Raw genomic sequence first — 23,993 nt, 5'->3', positions numbered from 1 at the left:
GATGTCAGCACAGGCCAGCTCCATTGCCCGTACGAGGTTCTCTCTTGTGTATGGCTGTCTGTCATACACCTTCCATCTCCATGATGAGAAGAACTCCTCTATAGGGTTCAGGAAAGGGGAGTAGGGTGGCAGACAGACGTTTAAAAAGTGGTCACTGTTGGTGGTGAACCACTCTCTGATTTGGTGTGTTTTGTGGAAGCGGACGTTGTCCCAAATGATCACATACATGTGATGTGCTAGCCTAGGATGGTGTTGTTGACGGTCCAGGAGGATGTCTTTTAGCTCCTCTAGGAAGGTGAGGAGACGTTGGGTGTTGTAAGACCCAAGGACAGCATGCCGGTGGACAAGCCCCTCCGTACCCATAGCTGCACAAAGAGTAATATTACCCCCCCGTTGGCCAGGAACCTCAGTGATGGCTCTTTGGCCAATGATGTTACGGCCTCTTCGCCTTCGTTTCTGGAGGTTGAAGCCAGCCTCATCCAGGAAGAGGTACTCATGGGGTCTGGCCATCGCGTCCAACTGCATTATCCTCTGTGAACATGGAAAAGCGTACAGGTGTTCAGAACGGTCAATCAGGTAGCACAGTATTGTCCAGAAGTAATGTAGGCCACTAAGCAACACAGTATGTCCACTAACTGTACTGTGGACATGGATGTATACGTACTTGCACATACTCGTAACGTTGTTCTATGTGTCACGCAGAGTTGCGCTCAAAGGGAACCCTGTAGACCTGTTTCATCCTCATCTGTTGGCGCCGGAGAACTCGGTCTATTGTGGACACGCTGACAGCATCAATGTTCTCAAAGTTTACATTATCTGCAATGACTTTGTCTCTGATCTCTCGGAGTCTAATGCAGTTGTTCTCACGGACCATATCTGCAATGAGGGTTTCTTATGCCGCTGTGAATATGGCAACCCTCCCACCTCTATGTGGCATCCTTTCAGCTCTGAAAAGAAACATGTGTTGTCAATTGACTGATTTATATGTAAAACTACATGTAAAGTAACAGACCACTTTCACAGGCCTGTAAAACTGTAGTGTGACAAAGAAAGCAATAGCATACTATACCTGTTGTGTTGTCTAAATGCCTTGATAATGGTGGCCACGGTGAACCTACTCAGGTTTGGATGTACTCTTCGTCCCGCTTCAGCCATTGTCATGCCATGGCCAATGACATGATCAATTACTGTTGCTCGCATATCATCTGTTATGATGGTGCGAGGTTGTCTTCTTCTCCCACCTGGACCTTCTCCTCTCTCTTGTTGGCCTCCTTCTCTTCCTCCTCTACTCCGAACTCCTCTTCTTCTTAGGCCTTCACCTCTTCCTCCTCTGATCTCAACCCCTCTTCCTCTTTGGCCTGCAGCTCTTCTCCTTCCGCACGCTCGAATGCCTTCATCCATTGTGATTGTTTGGCATCTTCACCAAACTATGCTTTTATAGGTGGGGTCACATCATTAGCAACGGGTGTCTTCAATTTTGAGTCGTTGTGTGTAGTGACTGACGCCAGGTGTGTTCCCTGTGTTCAAAGATTGGTGACTGTGGCAAGCATTTTGCATCACATGGGCTTTCATTTGAGAATATGAGCAGAGTTGTTTTGCAACATGTGTTTTAGCAAGGACAAATGTGTTTAGATTTATGAGTACAGAGGGTTGTGTTTTGTGAATTGTGTCTTCATGTGACATGTGTTTATGGTACTGGAATATGGTGGCTACATTTAGTAAATGTGTTTAGACTACTGGTCATTTGGGTTACAGGATTGGCTTTTGTGTTTTAACATTTGAGAAAAACTGTAATATGATAATGTGATGAAAAGAAGCTCTGCACCAGAAAGCTTAAAAGAGTGTTCTTCCAGAAAATAGCATTAAACAGAAAAATTAAAGAAAATTTTAAATAAATAGGGGAAAACCTTAAAGTATGTTTAATACCTTAAAGCTATGCTTTACCATACTGCATGATTAGATTTACTTTCAGGCAAGCTTCCACCTGGTCTGTGTTTGAAAATGTCACAAAATCTCGTAAATGCACTTATTATGAAGCTTTTTATTTTTGACCCAGTACACTTCACAGTGTTCTACTTTGGGGGGTCTAACATCTACAGTACAGTAATTATATGCTGTGCCAGCTGCCAAGTTGGTGACCTGCTTTCAGTCCTGTGCCTCCTGCTGGAGACGCTGATCTAGCATGCTGCTTTCACTCTGTGTTTGAAAGCTCAAGTGGCCATTAGAGAGTCTTTAGAAAATGACACTGCTAAAGAGAACTAATGCTTAAGCTTCACAGTACAATAAAAAAAACAAACACCAATTTATGGTCTGACAGAAAGTCTGAGGATTTTACTTGAAAGCAGTTACTTCTTTTGTTCACATGCAAATGCCAATGGAGCTGCACAGCACTGTGGTGTGATCACAGATCCTAATAAAGGATATCAGGACCTCGTGCCAGTTTGGTCAGAAACATGCACAAGTAGACCACTGGAGGTTACTCTGTGAGGCTCTGGCAGTGCTCCTCCTCTTCTTCCTCGCACAAAGAAGCCAATCCCAGTCCTGCAGCTGGGTTGAAGCCCTTCTAACAGCCTTCACCTCACCCTTCGTGTAATCACCCATCTCCTGGAATCTCCTCCACGCTCTCGAGACTGTGCTGAGAGATACAGCAAACGTTCTTGCAATGAAATGCATAGATGTGCCATCCTGGAGGAGCTGGACAACCTGTGCAAACTGAATGTGCTGCAGCAATGACAAGCACACCAGAAAAATGACAGTGACTAAGGACATGTATTTAATTCAAGGAATCTTTTAAGTTCTCACAGGAGCAAAAACAAACCCTTTCAGGACTATTTAAGGACCCTCTGGTTCCATGACTCCACTCACTGCTCATATGTTAACACCAACAAGTTAAAAAAAAAACATGTAACGCCATAATAACAACAGAGCAGAGTTAAAGTAAAACAGAACCATGAAAATGACCAAACTGTACACAGACTGTAGCTCTTCACTGAGTCTCCTCCTCCAGGCAGTGATGGATGGGGGTTACTGTCTCTTACCCCAGCTGCAGCCTGCAGGCCAGTCTGCCCCATTCCTCACGTTGTCATTTCTAGGGCTCACATTGTGTTTTATGTAGGCCAAACTGCACAGAAGAAGGGAGCCGTATTTATTCTTTCCTTTTTAGCATCACATAAAAGTCTTCTCTGGCATTTCACTCAAGCTAAACATACTCTTTTTAAAAACCGCACATTCCAGTATCAGAGTGTTCTGCTGATTATGGTACTTTTGATCGATAAGACGAGTAACGGAGTTTAATGCAGTAGGCTGTGTAACGGTATTCAACCCTCAGGGTGTACTTCAGCTGTCACCCTGTTGTGTGTAGGATACAATTAGACGATTATTAGACACACACTGTGCCAGCGTGCGTGTGTGCGTGTGTGAGTTTGTGCGAGTGTCTGTTAGGACCGCAGAACTCTGTGGTTAATCTGGATTACCATGCCGCGCGGCCACGCTTTTCATAATCAGGCTGTTGAGCTGTGATTCTCAGCAGCGCGTGACACATCTGGAAACGGGCGGAGGGAAGGTGTGCGCGCGTGCGAGGCTGCGTAAGAGGGGGGAAAGAGAATTGGGGGGGGGGGGGCAGGCAGACGAACAGAAGAGCGACACTTTTGCATTTCGCTGTCCTCTCGCGCACAAATGGAGAGGAACCCGGAGGAAGACAAAACTAACGAACCGGTTTAACTATTTTCCACACACATTTCACGGGGTAAGTAAACGCCCCCTAACCACATTTTTATCTTCCTTTTATTTTATTTTATTTTCCAAACATCATAAGCGGAGGAGATGTGCCTGCTCTTTTAGCTAATTGTGCTCACTCGCCATCTCTTTAACTTCCACCTCTCCCGCCGTGATTTCCTTTCACGCTCGTCTTGTGCTTGCAGGGAGGGATGCAAAAGTGAAGATTTTACTGCTATACGGTCTGTATGCGCTGTTCCAAAGCTGCACTCTGTGCTTTATTTGGATTTGGCTGTAAAGTCAGCCAATAATATTTTATATTTTCTTTCATACCTATCACATATGTTGGTGCAAAAAGGATTCAACTGACCGCTGTTCTTATTATTGATTGAATGATTGATGTATCATTTATTACATTTATTGTTTGAACGTCGTGGGAGGAGCCCTGAGTGTCATTTTCAAACTCATAACTTTATTATTAGTGAGGCTGAAGTTGCTTTTAAACTGCCTCAAGAAGTCATTTGTTACTTGTAATATTTAATCTAACAGGGACTGACATTCTTCGACTTTTCATGTGAAAAGAAAAAATCTCAGGGTATCTTTATATTGTTTGTGGTCTCCACCGGCCTCCATCTCAGGTTCATGTATGAGCAGAATCTCCCATAAGTCCTCAGTCTGGATATGATTCCTGCAATTTTTTATTTGTCAATCATCTGGCTTTCACTTTAAGCCCAGGAAGATGACTCATAGCTAAGGGACTCTAAAGTATTGCACTGGTACTAATAACTACAATCAACATTGGGTCAGCTGAGATGAGCTAGCTTGGAAACACACTCCAGCAAATGTTGGTTTAGCCCATAATCCGGCTCTGTGATTTGTCAGATTTCACAGTAAAACCCTGCATTAATGTTAATCTGAGATTGTTACTGTTTGTGTCTGATTGGCGCGGCACACAAACACACAAACCTCTACACTCACATACAGAGAAAGTGAGTGAAAGACACCCTGTCATTTGAATGCTTGGATTGCATGTTAAGATCTGTTATGGCCTAATTGTTTTACAAGTGAGCTTGTGGTTGAGCTTTTCATGTTGCCGGTTAAGAAACTGAAATTAGTTTCTGGAATCACAAATACAAATGAAAGGCTTTAGGACTGTAAAAAGTCAGCACAACGAAAATAAACTACACCTAAACTTGGTTTATATCTGACCCAGATAGACTACAGGTCATAACTTCTTACCTCCCTCTCCTCTTGCTACTTCAATCATGAAACTGATCAATGATCAGCTGATCGGCTTTTCTCTCTTGTTTGTTTATCGCCCACTTTGCACCAGAAAGAGGAAACCAGTGGATGTCGCGCTAAACAACAGCAGCACGTTTAAGCTTGATCAGCTGTTGTTAGAATTTATTTAATATTAATTTGCAGTATCAGCTGATGTTTGCTGGAGCCACAGCTGTAAAAGCTGCTGGTCATGATGTCGGTTTGGTTATCAGGTGAGAGGGAAACATGAAGATGAAACCAGGAGATGTCCTTACTGAATCATCAGAGCTGAACAGGTGATGGAGAAACAGGTTTACCTTTTAGGTGACATGAATGAGTTGAAGGGAAGTTATAAGGGAAGGAAGAAATACACGGATACATCCGTAGATTCGAGACAGAATTCACAATGTGTTTTTGGGACTTTTAGGTGTATGGACCAATGTTTTATTTTCTGATCAAACCAGAAAGCTTTAATGCGACTTGTCTCGCATTAACTGGCTGAGTTAATGCCAGTTAATGCAACATCGAAGCAGTTGGAATCCATAGCTGTGCGTGTTCATGGAGCTTGTATTTTCACCTGCTGGACATCACTACCTGACAAGTTTAACTGTCTTCAGAACATTGCAGAGGCCTTATTGACAGTATTTGGCTCTACATATCTGTGTGAGCAGATTTTCTCTCACATGAGTGTCCTCAGGTAGCCGTCTGAATGCTGGACGCTCGGAGACCTGTGTCTCTGAGCAGGAGACCAGAGATCAGAGTGTATTAACAAACATGCCATATTGGCTCAGTTTATTTTACTTATCATTGTTGTGAGGAGACCACAGATAGCATTTGCATTTTCTGTTGTACAGTTAATTTGCTGTTATGGAGTTTTTGTTATGGATAAAAAGTGTCTTTTTTTGTTTTTTTTGTTTCAAAATAGCTGATAATTATTCACTGATAACTGCCAACATCTGCGAACAAATATAATTCTGTAAAGTGGTTCTATATAGTATTTACTGTTAATATAGAGCGTTATTAAATTTATTGCTAATACAATCATATGGCACACTGACTTCTGAGGACATTTTAGATGGCACTCATCATCAGAAAGGTTGCCTACCCCTGGTATAGACCATCATTCTGTACAATACAATAATTATAGTTCTGTTCTGGTCTGTTTACAACTGTTTATAACTGTTTATTAATACTTAAAATTGTATATCTACAATCTGTATAGTTTCATATTTTTAACCATATTTATATCCTGTTCATAGCCTGTACATAGCTTGTACACTTACTACAGCCTATACATACTTATAGTTATAGCATATTCATAACATACCTTCACACCATGTACATTGTAACATACCTATAATAGATCCATATCTTGTAATATACCTATATTATTACTAAAGCACTTTCTGGATGGATGTAAACTGCATTTCGTTGCCTTGTACTTATGACATGTGCAATGACAATAAAGTTGAATTCTATTCTATTCTGTTCTATTCTAGGAACCTGTTCCATTAAACATAGGTGGAGAAACAGTTTGGAGACTATTCAACTTTTAATTTTTTAGCACACATGTTCCAGAACCTCACATGAATTATAAACACAACCAGTCTGGTAAAGAAGGCGCAGAAGTGGCGCTAATTGAGACACTGAGGAAAGCTAATCTGTCAAAACAGTTGTTAGCATCAGCGCAGCAGGCATACCAACAAAAAGGCTTTTGAGAGAGTTAATAAATCAGCACAGATGGCCACCAACACTCAGCTATTTTCAGTTGAGCATATGTACATTAGGTCAGAGACATCATCAACGATGCTTCTCATTTTCTTACATGGTTGCCCTCTGGAAGGCATTACAGATCCTCCCTCTAGACTGAAGAAAAGCTTTTATCCAAATGCCCAAATGTATCTTTTATCCAAATGTCATAAAAAGCACTGATTGTAGTTTCATAGCAAGCTTTATAAAGCAACTCTTTATAGAGCTTGTTTTTTTTAGTTTTTACTTGATGTATCTTAATTGTATGTACCATTTGGGAACAAGCTCTAAATTTTGTTATACGGGGCTCTAGAGTGCAACCAATTTGGTCGCAAATGTGACCAAATTTTTCAATGGTGCGACTAAAAAAAAATATCTTAGGTCGCACCGGTGCGACCAACTGTTCGAGTAACAAAAAATAAGTCTCTGCAATTCTGAAAGTCTCTGTGTGGTCAACAGTAGACACACATTATGCCCCTATCGTAGTCTAAACCAATCAGAGATAGTCAGGGGCGGGACCTCTCTGATTGGCCGTGGTCCAGTTCAAAGTGCAGGTGGATTTAGAGAGGTGAGCTTGAATAAAGCGATATTGATTCATTAAATCCTGAATCGACTTTTAAATATAAATGTATTTTGCCAGGAACCCCAGAATCTCAGGTTAAAGCTCACAAAACTATTTCAACAACCACCAAACAGTAAATGAGAGCAGGTACACGGATTCCACACAAAGACGTAAACACAGAACGGACCCGACGCATCAAAATCAGCTTTCTCTTTCTCAGCTTTCTCACCTGACGGCACGTACACGTACACGCCGTTGGGGCTGAAAGCCGACAGCTCACTGATTCTGATGCGTCGGGTCTGCGCTGTCTTTGCGTCTTTTTTGCGCTAGATTCTGAGCTGCAGGTTTTGTGTCTCTCCAACCGAAATTCACTGAACCAGCAGCAAAAGAAGATCCAAACTATGCTTCACATTTGATAAACATCGTCATGAATTCCCTCTGACTCCTGCTGTTTTGCTTCCGCCACGATAAAAATCACACTTCATGCACAGCTCTCTCTCTCTCTCTGTGTATTTCAAGAACAGTTTCCCATCTCAAATTTCTGTTTTCTGACCTCGGACAAGAAAGCCTAATTTCTGCTGTTCAGTACTGAAGAAATTTAAACTTTTTAAAATTATGCAAAACTGCAGAATATTTTTAAGGTTATCTGCTACAAAAAGCCAGGCCAGAAAAATCTCCTTCATGTTCTGTGTTTTATCCTCAGTTATTTTGACACAAAGGCATCTGCTGTGATGCTTGCAATTCTGATGAGGTCTCACATGTATCAGTACTGATAAATGATCAGAATTATAATATTTCTGATTGTCTGAGGCAAAATTGAATTGAATCGAATGGATTATAGAAGTCAGTGATGATACCCACCCATAGTGAAAAGAAACTATTGATTCTATTGAAAAGAACGATTGATAACTTTTTTGTTAAGTTAATGCCTGATCTGTCTGAAATTCATAGGCAGTGCTCTGACACAGAGCCATCAATCTTTGAACGCTGAAAAAGCACAGTGTATCCAGAAAACACATTATATGTCGTGGTAAATGCGCTGCCCAAGTGTCCCCTCTCCCCACGGCCTTTCAGCAGCAGGTAGCAGCAAACACGTCGTCAGAAGAGGCCGATGTGATGATTAAATTTAACATGGGCTGTGCGATATGACCAAAATCTCATATCCCGATATAAAACATCTATCGTCCCAATAACGATATAAATCACAAAAAATTTAATATTTTCTGTAAATTCTGTGAATCTCGGGTAGCTGAAGTGTTTCCAGCTGGGCGTCGTGTACCTGGAGTTGAGTGTTTTAACCGATGCATGAAACTATACATTTTTAGACATAAGTTGTAACGGCCGCCGTTTTCTTTGTGAGTATTTATTACACGGCGTGCTGCGGGGAAAAGCCTGTTCTAACGTTTGAGTTTAAGGTTTATTTTTTAGCACCTGACGACTCTTTTTTTGCTTCTCATCCGTCAATACTCTGCATACTTTTTCACGTGATTCCGTTTATTTTTGAAAAGTCTCAACAGGATCTTGAGCTTTATTGTGAAGGTTTATGTGGAAAATAAACAAGCGGACATGCAATGGTTTTACCGTCGTTGTTGCTAAGGACAACCCATAAAAACAGGCGCTTGTCCGTCCGTAGTGTGGTTATATTAAATATAAGAGAAAGAGAGAACTTTAAGAAATTAATATAGCCACTACAGTGACCATCAAAACGATGAAAAAAATATTGCAGTTTATTTTGCGACACCACGAAACAAACGATAGCGTAAAATGAAATGATAGACGTTTTTATATCGTCATCCGATATATATCGTTATATCGAACAGCCCTAACCACAGCTATCGCCGTCTGGGGTCCTTCATTTAGAATCCTTTTTTTATGACACTGGCTTCATTTTTCTGACTTGAAAGCTATATCAATTTTTAACCTGTCAATGCTTGTGTTGAAAGCTGAGAGAAATTTAACTTCTGAAGCACCAGCACTGACATCAGCCAGTCAAGTCATATTCATTTCATTCGCTAATTGTCATGCTCCAGCATGGCAGTCAGCGAATGAAATCACGTTATGCAAACATCCTTAGAGAACGGCGTGGACATTGTGTAAGATGTACATCAAAATGTAGGAAACGTTGATCACTATGTGAATAAGCAGCCTGTTGTATATGCACCAAGTTAGCAATAGCCAGCTCGCTATTGGGCTAATGCTCAGCTAATGCTACCTTCCAAGCAAAGCTTGGTTATCTTGGCTTGTAATGATTGGTTCTAGTTCTTATGAGGTTTCCACCAGCAGACATGTCCCCCCAAGTGACAGGAACAGCTATAGCCAATCACTGAAGCAACACTTCCACGTGAATCTTGTGTAATTAAGGTGTTTCACAGCAATTTCTGTACAGTTTTATTTTCTCTCTGTCTTATTTGAGACATGTAGAAGACCTGCACATGTTTTAGCTTAAAGCCCTCTCCACTGTGGATTTTGTGTTATGCTATTTGACCAATACAATAATCTTATATGCCCCAATAGTTTATACCCTTTTATGATGAGTTTATGCATAAAGCCGACTTATAGCTGCCGTGATTGTTATAAAAACATCTGGATTAGAACTACAGCAGCGTCTGGAGTCCACGGACCCCACAGCAGTTTCCTAACTCACATGATGATAAGACACCAACAGTCAGCTTGGACAAAACATTATTAGCTTAACAGTTGTTTAATGTGCATTTAGCACCTTGCAGCCTCTGGTCCCTCTTTCCATCCCGTTAAAGGTTGTGAGGAAGGAGTAAAGCCGCCTCAACACATCTGTGTGTGTTAGTTTATCTCCCCTCCGTCCATTTTGGCCGAGAGCAGATTAGTCAGAATCCACCAGCTGCTGGGGAAGTGGGTGAAACTGTGCCACACAGTGCCCTAATACAGTTACGTAAATCTGAACAGTAAGAGGTAGGGTTCAACTTGCATAAAGAGCAGGGCACTTGACCTCAAGAGACTGCAAATAAAAGGGCTCCCACTGGGCCTTTATGCTGGTTTCCAACTTGTGTTTGGGGACACAGAACTACTTTTTTCATTCACTAAATCAGAGCTGATCTAATGCGTCTCTCCAATGTTGGTTTTTACTTGTATCATTTTACAAGTTTGTAGGTGGTGGCCATGTTATGTGAAAAAGCGCAATGCTGTTGTGACACACAAAGGCCATATGCGGGGATGGAGGTGGGGGGTGAAAGACAGAAAACATCCCCCCTCACTATTCATCTCAGGGTTGCATAAGTAACTTTCAAAGCAGCTTGAGAAGACATCACAGGGAGCGTTGTGGCTCAGTTTCAGTGGCTGATAGTAGGCTCTTTGGAGGGTGACGCTGGAGAGAGATTACATTCTGAATACTGCTTCACAGAATGAGTGGAGCTTTTTTATGTTTGTTTCTGCTTTAAAGGGATCTTACCATATTTAAATTACCCCTTTTTTACTATCATGCACAGATTTTTCTGTTTCCATAAAGGCATTCATATCAGGGCCAAAAAGCATATAGATCCAAGCCTGAGTTGCCCTAGTTTGTGCAACATTTGGGGAAGAAAGTCTGTCTTGTCTATTTTTGCATGCTTCTAAAAAACCTTCAGTATGTGGAGCGACAGCTATGGGAGACATGCTTACTTGGCTGTGATTCAGGCTCACTGGTCTTCAGATTAATGTAGGTTTCCACAGCTCTTCAGAGCTCAACTAAGCGGCATTCACACATTAATGCGCAGTTGGCATCAGTAAGCAGTTTCTTTGGAAATTACGCACTAGCACAGAAAAGATGCCCTTCCTCATTCTCTACAGCTCAGACCCTGACTGCTTTCATTTGTTCTGCCCTTGAGGCTTAGTGATGTAGCTGACCGTGTCTTTTTTTATTCTTTTTCAGTGACACATAAGTGCCTCGGCCTGGAAATGTAAAGTCAAGAAATGGCAGAAGGTGGTAAAAATGGAGAGAGAGGAAGCGAGGACAGAGGTGGAGCAGGTGGCAGATCTCCCGAGGAACCCCACGGTCTCTCCTCAGTGGGTGCCACCTCCCTCGGGACAAAGAGGCATCTCCCCCGAGGGATTGTGATCCAGCTAACAGGGACTGAAGGAGAGTGGGACAGCCTGGATGAGAGTGAGTTCATCTTCTCCCTTGAGCATGATGAGGACTACCCTGCTATATCGCTCTCTAAGGAGAAACATTTTTCCGTCGAGGATGACAGAGGGGTGAAGTCCGAAGAGTTCCATGTCCCTCTGTCTCCCTCGACGCCAGGTTCCCTGGGGAACTGCTCTGGTTCTCTGGGCCCAAGCTTCCTCTTGCCTGGCCCGCCCTCACCCACCCACCGACCCTTAGCGAGCCTGGTCAAGTCTCTGTCCACAGAGCTGGATCTGAAAGAGAGCTCCACCCTCAAACCCAAACCTTTTCTCAGTCTCGTCAAGTCAATCTCCACAGAGCTTTCCCGCTCAGAACCCGAGGTGTCGCAGTCCAAATCAGACTCCCGACTTAACCTCCACCTGTGGAAGCAGCTGACACAACCGAAAACCCGCAGCAATGGAGACTCTCGGACTGCTCCCCCATCTCCTAGTTTGCTTTCCCCAAGCGGAGACAGCCTGAAAGGTGGTTTCTTCAAAATGGAACTGGAGGACACCAAGAGGAAGCTCACTGAGGTTGTGCACGAACCTTTGAGCAGCATGTTCAGTAAGATCAGGAGGGAAGAAAGCTCAGGCAGCCCCAAACACCAGTGTAAGAACCAGGGAACTCACCAGATCAGCTCCAGAGGTTTGGGGCGGGAAAGTAGCACAGACACTGTTCTGTCCGAGTCTCCTGTGAGAAGCGCCAGGAAAACAGATGCTGATGTTTTTTCTGTCTTTGAGTGGCCTTCTGTAAGACATCTCGGGAGAACTCAGCACTGCCCCTGCCCGGTGCATCACCACGTGCAGCAACACAGGGATGAGGAGCTGGAAATATGTACAGATGGTGATATGATGCAAGTGTTTGCCATCGAAACTCATAAGCAGGCGAGGAGGTCGCCTGGTTCTCAGGCTCTAACAGCACCCACAACCTCTCCCGTTCCACAGCCCCCTCACCCTCTGCCACGAATGAGTTTATTTTGTGTGGCAGTGCTTTCATACGGCTACTTTATCCTACCTCTCAGTCCATACTTCTCTGGCCTGGCTCTGGGATTAGCACTGGGCTTCTTGCTAGGGCTTTGGCTCATTCGGATGGGTTCCTCCAGGTCTAGCAACTCAGTCCATAGCTATAGACCGCCACAGACGCTGTTGGGAGAAGGGATTCTGACAGGTGGCAATGTAAGCACTGAGCCTGACACACTCAAGGTAAATGGATGAGTCATCAACGATGAAAATGTCACTTTTATTTTCAGACACCTCTGTTCAGCTCCAGTACTCACACATTTTTAGTTTGTCATAAAAATGCCTGGGAATCAAGTGCGTTATGGCACTTGAAGGTGCCATAATGCACAACAGATACAGAATTGAATTTCTTTGTTTTCCTCATTCTCCAACTCACAGGGAACGGGGTTAAAAATGAGACTAGACACGACAGCCAGTTGAAGTGTTAGAAAAAGGCTGGCAAGAGGGAGAACTAAGTAGTCCTGGGTGAAAATTTTGAGGATTTTTTTTACATTTTTGTTCATCAATCAGTGATCTTTACATATACCCCACATTACACCTGTTTATAGTCTTTATACTATGAGCTCAACTGGCTCTATTTTGATTCAGAGGCTGTTAAGCTGAACAATTTTCCACCAAATGTTTGAAAACTGGCAAAAGCAAATGTATATACACTGTACATTGGCTTTTCCATTTTATGCACTTATTAGCAAGAAAGTTCTTGGATTGAAGCTCTTAGTCATCTGCAGCCTTTCTGTGTGTCCCGCCTTCCCTGGTATGGGTTATTTTTCAGGCTCAGACATGCATGTTACATCGATTGGAGATTTTAACTCTCTGAATTATAAGTTAAATCTAGTTCTAACTCTCAACTTAACCTAACTCTGTTTTTGAGATAGCCAAACGTTTTTTTAAAAGTGAAGTTTTTAATTTGTGTCAGAATGATCATTTTCTTTGTTTGTTCCTTAACTGTCAAGACAGATTTTTTTAAAAGCAACCCAAAAACTATTCTAATTACATAGGTAGAGTTAAGGTTAGGGTTTGGTACTGCTGCTGAAAACTTTGATCTCAGAGGTTTAACTTGGCCATGGGTGTGAATGTGAGAGTTTGTGGGGCTACATCTACACTAGCCTGGATAAATTTGAAAACGGCGTATACGTCTAAAAAGGCTCAGCGTCCACACTATCGTTTTCATTCATTTTCACAGAGTTGTGTGTCCACATTGAAACGGCCAAAAAGTTCCAGTACTGCGCATGTGTGAAATGCCAGACGATTCGACCTGCGTCATTTCTGTCTGCCGTTTATTTACTTTCTGGCTCTTTGAAACGTTGCGGCAAAATGTCGAGGAAAAGTTTTTTAAATGGACTAACAATGAGGCGGAGTTGTTGCTGCGAGTAACCAAAGTACAAAGTTGCAAAAGCGAGTGAGAATTAAAGAATTTGAAGAAAAGCTATGTGGAGCATGTACAGACTGATATTAATCTTTAATAGGGCTGTCAAAATTGAGAGCAAACGAAACAACTGCTGTCTAATGCCCTCCGCTATCTTAGGTTAATTGGTCACATGACTGCATCACATGACTAAAATGTGTCATTTGCGAAAAGGCTCCGAGTTCGCTGTCCACACTGCGACGCAAAAACTGAGTTTTCAAATGGATCCGCTTTGGAGAGTGTTTTCAAAATACTCCGTTTTCCTTGACCAAAAACGCCGTCTCAGGCCAAAACGGAGTGAAAAAGATGCGTTTTAAAACGAAAACGTATTAGTGTGGACGTGGGTCTCTGTGTGTCAACACTGTGATGGAGTGGCAATCTCTCTTGGGTGTAAAGTCATTTCTATCCAGCTTTGACAGGTTTTGTCTGCCTGTGACCTTGAATTTGATAAGTGTTCAAAAGAATGAATTGGACAAATACTGTTATATAAATATTATGTGGAGATGGGATCAAGAGTAACTGCAAAATAGGGCATTAATAGCCTCAGAACAAATTCTGATTTTTGACCCTCCTGTGCACAGAGAGCTCAAACCAGGTTCATATTGTAGTGCACAAAGTTTTTTCATGTTGGCATGTTCCTACTCTGTAAACAAACTTCAGTTTTGTCTAAAGTGTTCACATGAAGCAGATGGATGGAAACATGTACCTCAGTATGGTCACAGTGGGATTATGGCTATTTCAAAATGTTTACCTCTTATACGAACGAAAATTTACTAATTTCTGAATTCACTTTAAAAAGCTTGTTAAAAAGTTCCTCCAAGTAAACTTCAGCACCCAGAGTATGCCAAGTAGTTGTTATTAGTCTTCACTGCTGCTCACTTGGTCCAAAATAACAATGTCATGCTGGCGAGTCACTTCAGCAGGTCTGACTGTTTTGTTCTCAGATTAAAACTTCTGAATGTGGCGTGCTACTACCGTACACGAGGATCCTGGAACACAATTAAAACCTTCAATAATGAAAAGTGCTGGAGCCGCAGTGATAATTGCTGTTCTTCTCCTGGCTTAGCTTGACACGGGGCAACCAGGAGGACTACACCACCCAGACACTGTCAGCTCCAGAGGCAATTAGTGGGAAATACAGACAGGAATAAGCTGTAATTTGTCAGGAAGCTCGGCAGACTAGGGATGGAGAAGAGTGGAAAACAATGTTTGCTGTCTCGCTATTGAGCTAATTCCCTTTTTTGGCCATTAGCAGTTGGGTATCAGTTTGAAAGCAATTAAAACGTGAAAGCTGGGGAGGTTTGTGAGGCAGTCTCAGAGGTCATACGGTGACTCTGCTTTAAATTATTAAATTACTGTGTGTAATGTACCAGTTAGTTGACTGGACCTTTAAAGTGGAGTGCACAATCTGGAAGTCTGCACTTCAATCGCACATTGAGTATTTGTAAAGGTGAAATAAGATAAAGCATATCTTTGAAAATCCAGAGAGTTTATTATAATTTTCCTAGTTTGGTCCCGAGACATCAGCTCTCACTCTGAAACCTTCACTGACAAATAAAGCATTTAAAATGCACCTTTACTTTTCGCTCTCCACATCACATCTCAGCCTGATTACAAAGATCAGGATTTTCACGGCTGGAACAATTCGAGATGAAGTGTTTACTTCTCACTTGAATGTGCATAAAAACCCCTAGTGTTGATTTTAAATCACCTCTTACTTTCTTTCTTTTCAGGGCTGGATGAATGAGATATTTGATTACGACCCAGAAACCAGCCATCTAGGTCTGACTCACTCTGTGTTTGCCACCCTGGAGGGATCGTGTCTCCGTCTGGAAACGCCACGATCGAACATCAGCCGCAGGGCCACGTATGACGAGAGATTCCACGAGCCCACCTTTGTCAAGTCACGCTGCTATCAGCTGGCAAATAGCAAAGTATGAGAACTCGCTAAGTAATAGTGTTAAGTGAAAGGTTTTACTGTATCTGAGGCCCCACTGGCTGAAATGAAATATTTGATTTTGAAATTAACTCTCAAGATTAAAATAAACTGTTTACGTTCCCCGTTTAACAGTTTTTCTTCAACACCATTGAACTCTGCTTGCTTTTCCCAAAGGTATTCCTGCTGCCATCTGTGTTGGCGCAGAAGAGGATGTGGAACCCAAAGTATCCCATTTGCATCCAGCTAACCAGGGGGGCAAAATCTCAGGAGGATGAGGGGGGAAGGCGGGAGGAGAGGCGAGGATCGGAGTCCGGAGCCGAATCAGCCAGTCCAAAACCAAGATCCTCCAAATATGACCATGAGCTTCCCACCGTTCTTTACCTCTTCGGCCGTACGGGAAGAGAGAAAGAAGAGTGGTTCCATCATTTCCTGTTTGCATCCATGGACACAGAAAGGGAAAAGGAGAGAAACAGACAGATCAAACATGTCTCCTGCACAAAGGGTATGAGACACATTGTTAATGCGTTAGGAATCTGTAATATGTGAGTGGAATATGGATTACGTGCTCTGGCAATCCATTTCAAGTGAACATGCAATAAAAAACAGAGACCAGCCTTGTTTTGGGGAAACTTGAAACGGTTTTACTACAAATATTCTTAAATCAAATCTGTTATTTCATCATGCTTCTGTTACACTTCCCTCTTCCACTGGCAGCTTTATTCATCCGAAATCCGCGGCACTAAAAGTATCTGTCATGCTGCGCTCTTGGGAAAGGCTGGTTTTTAATCTAAACGGTCATTTTAGTAAATTCAAATAGAGTAATAGTTGAAATAATTATGCATGGTTATTCCTGTGTCTGAGGAGCTGAGAATACTATTAGCGCTGTCTCTCCTGTACTGTTCTAGTGAAGACCTGGAGCTAGGAGATGACTAGCATAGCTTAGCATAAATACACTGTCGTACAGGGGCAACAGTGCCCCTAGCTTTGTCGTAGTGGTCTCACCTACTATATACTCAGAATTCACAGAATACAAGAACATATCGGAAAAGTGTTAATCCATACTGCCACACCACAGGATGATTCTTCAGAACTTAATGTGCATGGGGTTGTTATAGCAACACGGCCGAGAGTATCACACGTATGTATAGTTACATATATATGTACATGTATTTAGTTTGTGATATTACTCTGCTCTTTTTTTGAAGTTTGTGTCCCAGTGACAGGTCGGCCACACATTGACTGGGTAGAATTAGCAATTTAAATCCGTGTCTGTGTTGTTTATGTTTTTTGAATACAGTCCCGAGCAACAGAGGCTCCAGCAGAGTGGGCAGCAGTGACGAGGACGCCCCATCCACACCTCCATTCCCCATTATCTCCGGAGCGCCCTCCAGTAGCACCAGGGGCCTTTCTGTGCTCGACTACCCCAGTTATATGGCCCGTCTCCTGGTTACAGAGGAGCTGACCCCACTCTGTAGTCCTGGAGCCAGCAGCACAGATGTAAGCTTCACCATTACAAACTATACAGCCTTTAATTTGCTCTAAACTTGTGTTTTTCTTGTTTTTATTTTTTAAGTGTACCTGTGATCTAGCAGAGTACCCAGGGAAAAGCCAAACTGCCTGGGCTAATGCTCTAATCGGTCGGATCTTCTGGGATTTCCTGCGAGAGAAGCGCTGGGCCGACGCCGTCTCCCACAAGATTCAGAAGAAACTCAGCAAAATTAGAGTGAGAGCAGTAGTGAAAGCTGCCGAGTCAGAAGGTTAACCATAATTACACCACATTTTTGCCCCCCTGTGATTTTAAATCATGCAATATTCTCTACAGCTGCCTTACTTTATGAATGAACTGACTCTGACTGAGCTAGATATGGGCAGCTCAATGCCGCAAATCACCGCTACCTCCAGACCAGAGGTTAACCCCAGAGGTGAGTGCAGAGAGGAGATTAAACACCGCAAAACATAAGGGCAACACAAAATGCAAAGAGATTTACACAAATACAGCAAGCGATGACCTCAGCATCAGATCAGACACGGTTATCCTGTCGTAATCTTGTGGGGCAGGGCAACCATTACTCTGGAGCATATTTGCGTGTGTGTGTGTGTTTTGAAATCAGGCCATTTGGCTGCTCCTAACGATGAGGGAAATTTAAGCTTATCAGCATGAATGTAGCTGTGTGACATCATGACTTTCCCCTTTCTCGATTTCTCCGCCTCCTTCGCCGTTACGCAACCTTGTGTCAACAGCTTTTGCTGTTTTCTGCCCTCCCCCACTTTTCCCCCCCACTCACCTCCTAAAGAGAATTAATAGTCTCTCGTAATTTACTATGAATTTAATTCCAAGCCTCGATAATCTCAATGAAAGCTGTTTAATCTGCCTACTAAGCAGCGTGTGTCCAGATTAGGCTGTCTCTAGCAGCATTTGTCTTAACTTTGGAGGTCTAGTTTTGACCTGTTTGGGGTGCCCTCTGCAGGCCTGTGGGTGGAGCTTCAGCTGGTTTACACTGGTAACCTGCAGATGACCCTGCAGACCAAGTTCAACCTGTCCAAGCTGGGTAAAGATGGCGGTCAGGAGACAGTGCACTGTATGACGGAAACCGGTAGCCCACGGTCAGTGCTGCACACATGTCCATTCGCACTGTGACACGTGACGCATCCCTGTAATCTTATAGGGTTACCTATATATAGATATATTCTTACATATCACACACTTTCTTAAACAAGATGCTGTTTAAAATGTAATAGCCAGTGATGTCTGTGGATAATCTCCTTAATTAGCTACCTTACTGACTTTGTTTTCATATTCCAGTAACCCCCACAGAGCAGTGTATTAGTTGCATCCTCATCTTTAATGCACTAATCACCGCGGGGGTGAAATTCACAAAGACAGATACATCCTGACTTACCTACTGAGCTGCCTCCTATTTTTAAATTCTGTCATGTATTATTATTTTTAAAAAAGCTAATAGTGTTTTTATCATCTGTAATGCATATTTCATCATGTTGCCTTGCCCAAGTAGCACGAGCAATGTAAAAAATAACAGTAAACATGGGTTTTTCATTGTAATCCTTTCTATTGCACGCACGCACACACCTACACATCTCTCTCCCTTGATCCCTTCTGCTTTCTGATCTACAGAGCCGCACATTATAATGATTAGACCTTCTTGTCATAAACCCACAGGGATTAAAGTCCAGGCAAAGCTTCACATTAGCCATCTTTGTGCTGCATCTGAAGCTAAAAGTCAAGATAGCAAAGCTGCAGATATGTTCACTAATAGCAGATGCAAAATTGGCTCCTGCACATGTACGTCCCCAATTCTGGAAAAGTTGGAACGCTGTGTGAAGTGTACATAGAAACAGAATGATTCGCAAATCTCAGAAAGCGACATTTTAATCAGAATAGAACAGGATATTTTAAGAAACATATTTGCTCTTTTTTCATTTGTTGGCATGAACACACCTCACAAACAGGGGTGGGGGCAACGAAACGAAGTGGTACTAAAAAGAAATAGCTGGAGGAACATTTTGCAACTAATTAGAGTAACTGGCAACAGGTCAGTAACACGATTAGATAGAAAACGAACATCTTAAAGATGCACAGATCCTCAAAAGTAAAGATAGGCAGAGGTTCGCCAGTCTGGAAAAAAATGTGTGTACAAATTATCAAAACAATGTTCCTCAACACAAAATTACAAGGACTGACTATCGCATCCTGTACAGTACATAATATCATGAAAGAATTCAGTTTGCATGTATTGGATGCTGTGATCTTTGTCCCTGAGGCAGCATTGCATTAAAACCAGTCACGATTCACTTCATGGGATCAGAAACACTCCCAGAAATCACTGTTTGTGAACACATTTCACCATATCAACCACAAATGCAGGTTAAAGCTCTGTCGTGCAGTAAATATGTCATATATGAACATGATCCAGAAACATTGCTATATTGTCTGGACCAAAGTCATTTTAATTGGATTGAGGCAAACTGAAAAACTGTTCTGTGGTCAGATTAATCAAAATTTTAAATTATTTTTAATAACAATAATGGATTGCATTTATGTAGCGCTTTTCTAGGCACCAAAGCACTTCATTCATTTACTCACACACTGGTGCAGGCAAACCACAGTTGTAGCCACAGCTGCACTGGGGCAGACTTACTGAAGCGAGGCTGCCATATCGCACCATCAACCCCTCTGGCCAACACCAGGCGGTAGGGTAAAGTGTCTTGCCCAAGGACACAAGGACCAGGAGAGAGAGAGCTGGGGGATCGAACCTTCCGGTTCCTGAGCTTCCCAACCCCCTGAACCACGGTCACCCCATGTTTTTTGGGAAACATGGATGCCACATAGTCGGGACTAAAGAGGAGAGGGAGGATCCAGCTTGATATCCGTGCTCTGTTCAAAAGCCCGCATCCTTGCATATTTCATATTTCTGCAAGACAAATGCTAAACCGCATATTGCATGGCTTCATGGTAGAATAAAAACGTTAGGCAAATGGTCTCCTCATTTCCCAGATGTTTACGGGCTGTTAAAAAAAAGAAAGCGGTGATGCTACATAGTGGTAAACATGGTCTTTTTTCTCATTTTTTGAGATGTTTTACTGCCATCAAATTCAAAATGAGCCAATAAAATGCGACGTTTTCTCAGTTCAAAAAGTTTGTTCTCTGTTATGCTTTGATTAAATTCAGGTCTATGAGATCAAATCATTTAATTCTATTGTCCCATTGTCCCAATCACTTAATTCTAAATCTAATGTCCCAATGTTTTAACACTTGAGATTGTATCCATGGTGATATAAGTGAGTGTTTCAAGCACTGAATTGCCTCAGAAATGTTTTTTGAATACTTGTATTATGCCTGTGTCAGTACCTAACTTGCCTGCCTGTTTATCCTCCCAGCTGCAGGCCGATCCTCAGTGTGTTGGCCGACAGTGATGAGGAGTCCTCCAGCGCTGGTTCATCTGACGAGGAGGAGCCGCTTCTCTCTGAGCCTCAGGGTCCGGTGGGGGAGAAGGGATGCCCACCAGCTACAGAAGGGTAAATTTTGAATGATTCATGTCATGCATTCATGGAAAATCCTACTTTTGCATCATGCTTAGTAAGAGCTAAAAAAAAAGTTGCAGCAATGACATTATATTACTTTTGTGGAATGATTAGCAATAACGGCTTCTAAAAGGAACGTTTCAGTAAGAAGTGTGAAAGAAAGTGTTACTTCCACCCTGCTATCTTGCAAATGCTCTTTTTTTAAACTGTGCTGACATCACACCCCAGATGGCTGCTGCTCTCATTTACATTTCGAGGCTCTCGTCTCCTCAAAATTCTGACTCGTAGGATCACACAAGCGCTGTCGTTTCGTCTCCTCTAATCCTCTCTAACAGGACAGGGGGTGGCAAGACTGGAAGGAAGATTTTGAGATTTGTGGACAAAATCGCCAAATCCAAGTACTTCCAGAAGGCGACAGAGAACGAGTTCATTAAGAAGAAGTTTGAGGAGATGTCCAACACGCCCTTGCTGCTCACTGTCGAGGTTCAAGAATTGTCAGGGACTCTGGTTGTCAACATCCCGCCGCCCCCTACAGACAGGATATGGTACGAAAAGACACGCCGCTGCCTTAGAGCTGGAACGAGGCGCAAGCAGCCCTTCAGTGTTGATCCAGATTATTTCTTTCTGCATATAAACATGTAGACTAATTCAGAAGCCCTTCAAAACCATGTTGGATCAAAGTGTTCAGGCCCAGTAAGAAGATCAGTCGCTATAGCTTATTCAATAACCACATTAAAGATTAAAGAGGATTGAGCAATTCAGATAAACATGTATGTGCTGGTAGGGCTTTGGAGGCTTTGGACCATTATGAGTGCACGTGTTTAAATAGCGAAGAACATACAATTGCGTATGCATGTGTTGTAATTAATAGTTTGAAAACAGTTTAAAGCATCCAAATATTAACAATGAATCAAGCAAACATGAAACGGCATCAAAGGCGTAATTACACTCACTGGTCACTTCATTTATTATACCTTGATCTTCACACCAGCTCACCAAAATTGGACAACAGAAAACTGGAAAACACAGCCAGGTGTGATGTGTCCTGATTTCTGCTGCAACATTTAGATGGTAGAGTGAAAACTTTGTGTAAACAGCATTATAGCATGGATCCATCCTGCCTTATATCGACAATTCAGGTGCTGCTGCTGGTGTAATACTGAGGCGGATATTATTTGGCACACTTTGGGCTCCTTAGTATCAAGTGAGCATTGTTTAAATGACAAAACATATCGTTGCTGTTCATGTCCATCGCTTTGTGACCACAGTGTAGTCGTCTTCTGGCGACTGCTTCCACGTCACAAAGCAACTTTGGCAAATCTGCATTAACTATGTGATGCTATCGTGTCAAAATGGATACAAATATCAGAGAAACTTTTCCAACACCTTGCTGAATCTGTGTGTCATGAAGAAGCAAGGCAGTTTAAGGTGTAATAAAATGATCAGTGACTGTGTTAACCCTTTTTTGATATAAAAAAAATAAAGCTAATGGAAGTGCCACCAATCGCTACTTGGGTTTGTCTTTAAAAAAATGGTGACACCTTCTAGAGTAAGATTTTCTATATTTTGCATCTTTAAAAATTGACAGAATGAAGAGGTGACAAACAAGTTGAGCTTAAGATTGATAAGCTTTAGATTGGAACTAATGGAAAAGTTAAGAAAAACATAAAATACGGAGAAAAAAAATAGGAAGAACATGAACAAAAAATCTGATTTTACTCCAGGACGTCCTGATTAATTGATTTTCTTAAGATATAACACAGTATAAGTTTACATATATTCAAGGAAAAAAACACTGTGAGATTTAAAAGACGTGGTTATGCTGCATGCCATAAGTGCACTTAACAAATTCTCAAAAACAAATCAGCTGTGTGATCTGTTTCTGACTCTCTGTGGAGTGACTCACTTTTCACTGCTTGCCAAAGGAACATTTATTTATTCGCCTAACAAATCTGTTCGAGCACTGAGGCTGTTTTGAAGCGCTCCAACAACGTGAGATCGAAATAGACCTGAAACATTCTCATACTTGTTATCATCTTGATGCATTTGAATATTTGAATGTCATCCGCAGGTACAGTTTCTGTGTACCACCAAAGCTGGATCTGCATGTCCGTCCTAAACTGGGGGAAAGGGAGGTGACTTTCTGCCATGTGACTGAGTGGATTGAAAGGAAACTGCAGGACGAGTTCCAGGTAGTCAAAAATCACTCGAATTCTGTGCTGCCATGAAATGTTTCTGATGCGTTTTCCTAGCTCACTCCTGCTTTTCTTCTTCAGAAAGTTTTAGTACTGCCAAACATGGATGACATCTACTTACCGCTGATGCAGTCCGGCGTGGACAGCACTCAAGCCTCAGAGTCCCAACAATCCCAAAGCTCCTCCACAGAATCCATAAAAAGGATCCCACCCGAGATCGCCGGGGCAGAATCAGACTAGTGCCACAATGATAATAAAATAATGGAAAGCCGACCCTGTGAAGTGGATACATAACATGAAGCTAGTAGCTCTTAGGCAGACTCACTAACCTTAGTGTTTATGTCTGAACCAGGAGTTTCTATAAATTGTGTTTCACACTGTACGTGTTAAGATAACTGACCATGACTTAGAGATCTGCTTGTATCATCTAAAGGAGAATAACTGTCACACTGTCACTATGGAGCAACTTGCAACTGTTTACATGTGAATGATCCATAGAAGATATATTTATTTATTTATTTAATTATCTGATGTTTACAATGTCCCTTTGGATAATAAGATCATGGTCATTATTAAATAAAGTTGGAAAATACTGAAAGCATCTCATCTTACTACAATACACAAAACGTGTGTGTGTGTGTGTGTAATGAACCATAGGAACATCAACAGTCCCTAGCATTAGGGGTGGTTAGTTATAAATAATAGAAATGTGTTAATTTATAACCAACCATTTTTTGTTGAATTCAGTTGTTTGCTGCTTAAAGGAAGCTGACATTTTTTCTAGTGATATATGATTTAACAGACGGTCCTTCTCCTGTACAGCGAAACGTCGCTCTGGGCTTCCCCTGATTCTGCTGCTTTTTTTGGAACTGCAATTAAAAGTCAAAGGACACAGTTTTAAGGCAGCCTACATGCTGCAACATTTAGATGGTAGAGTGAGAACTTTGTGTAAACAGCATTATAGCATGGATCCATCCTGCCTTATATCAACAGTTC

The 23,993-nt window shown here is 42.1% G+C and overlaps 1 protein-coding gene and 1 long non-coding RNA gene across 3 annotated transcripts; one reads left to right on the top strand and one right to left on the bottom strand.

The window, feature by feature from the left end:
- Positions 1-450: 450 nt before the first annotated feature.
- On the bottom strand, positions 451-1,813 carry LOC146381926 (uncharacterized). Its single transcript, XR_014801236.1, has 3 exons — positions 1,070-1,813; positions 665-947; positions 451-531 (listed from the first exon to the last, which is right to left on the bottom strand). It is a non-coding gene; the product is annotated as an uncharacterized LOC146381926 (long non-coding RNA).
- Positions 1,814-3,590: 1,777 nt separating this feature from the next.
- Positions 3,591-23,595, top strand: tex2l (testis expressed 2, like). Of its 2 annotated transcripts, none has more exons than XM_084938119.1 (12): positions 3,591-3,745; positions 11,169-12,574; positions 15,557-15,757; positions 15,937-16,264; positions 17,060-17,259; positions 17,336-17,485; positions 17,585-17,684; positions 18,231-18,366; positions 20,659-20,796; positions 21,138-21,347; positions 22,874-22,994; positions 23,079-23,595. In XM_084938119.1, exons 2-12 carry the CDS (start codon positions 11,210-11,212, stop codon positions 23,235-23,237), a joined length of 3,108 nt encoding a protein of 1,035 aa, XP_084794245.1. In that variant the 5' UTR covers positions 3,591-3,745; positions 11,169-11,209; the 3' UTR covers positions 23,238-23,595. The 2 variants fall into 2 exon arrangements, with proteins under 2 accessions (XP_084794245.1, XP_084794244.1); XM_084938118.1 differs by having other exon boundaries at positions 3,592-3,745; positions 11,169-12,601.
- The last annotated feature ends 398 nt before the right edge of the window (positions 23,596-23,993 follow it).

Source organism: Perissodus microlepis, chromosome 8 (assembly GCF_051167445.1).
Source record: "Perissodus microlepis isolate ML-2025 ecotype Zambia chromosome 8, ASM5116744v1, whole genome shotgun sequence".
In the NCBI taxonomy this organism is placed as follows: domain Eukaryota; kingdom Metazoa; phylum Chordata; class Actinopteri; order Cichliformes; family Cichlidae; genus Perissodus; species Perissodus microlepis.
This window is presented reverse-complemented; position numbering and strand designations above follow the sequence as displayed.

Bases quoted from the DNA above. Each gene is read 5' to 3' on its own strand.
- tex2l (XM_084938118.1), top strand. From the start codon at position 11,210: ATGGCAGAAGGTGGTAAAAATGGAGAGAGAGGAAGCGAGGACAGAGGT. The intron at 15,758-15,936 runs GTATGAGAACTC...CTTTTCCCAAAG, and splicing joins ATCAGCTGGCAAATAGCAAA to GTATTCCTGCTGCCATCTGT. The intron at 17,685-18,230 runs GTGAGTGCAGAG...TGCCCTCTGCAG, and splicing joins ACCAGAGGTTAACCCCAGAG to GCCTGTGGGTGGAGCTTCAG.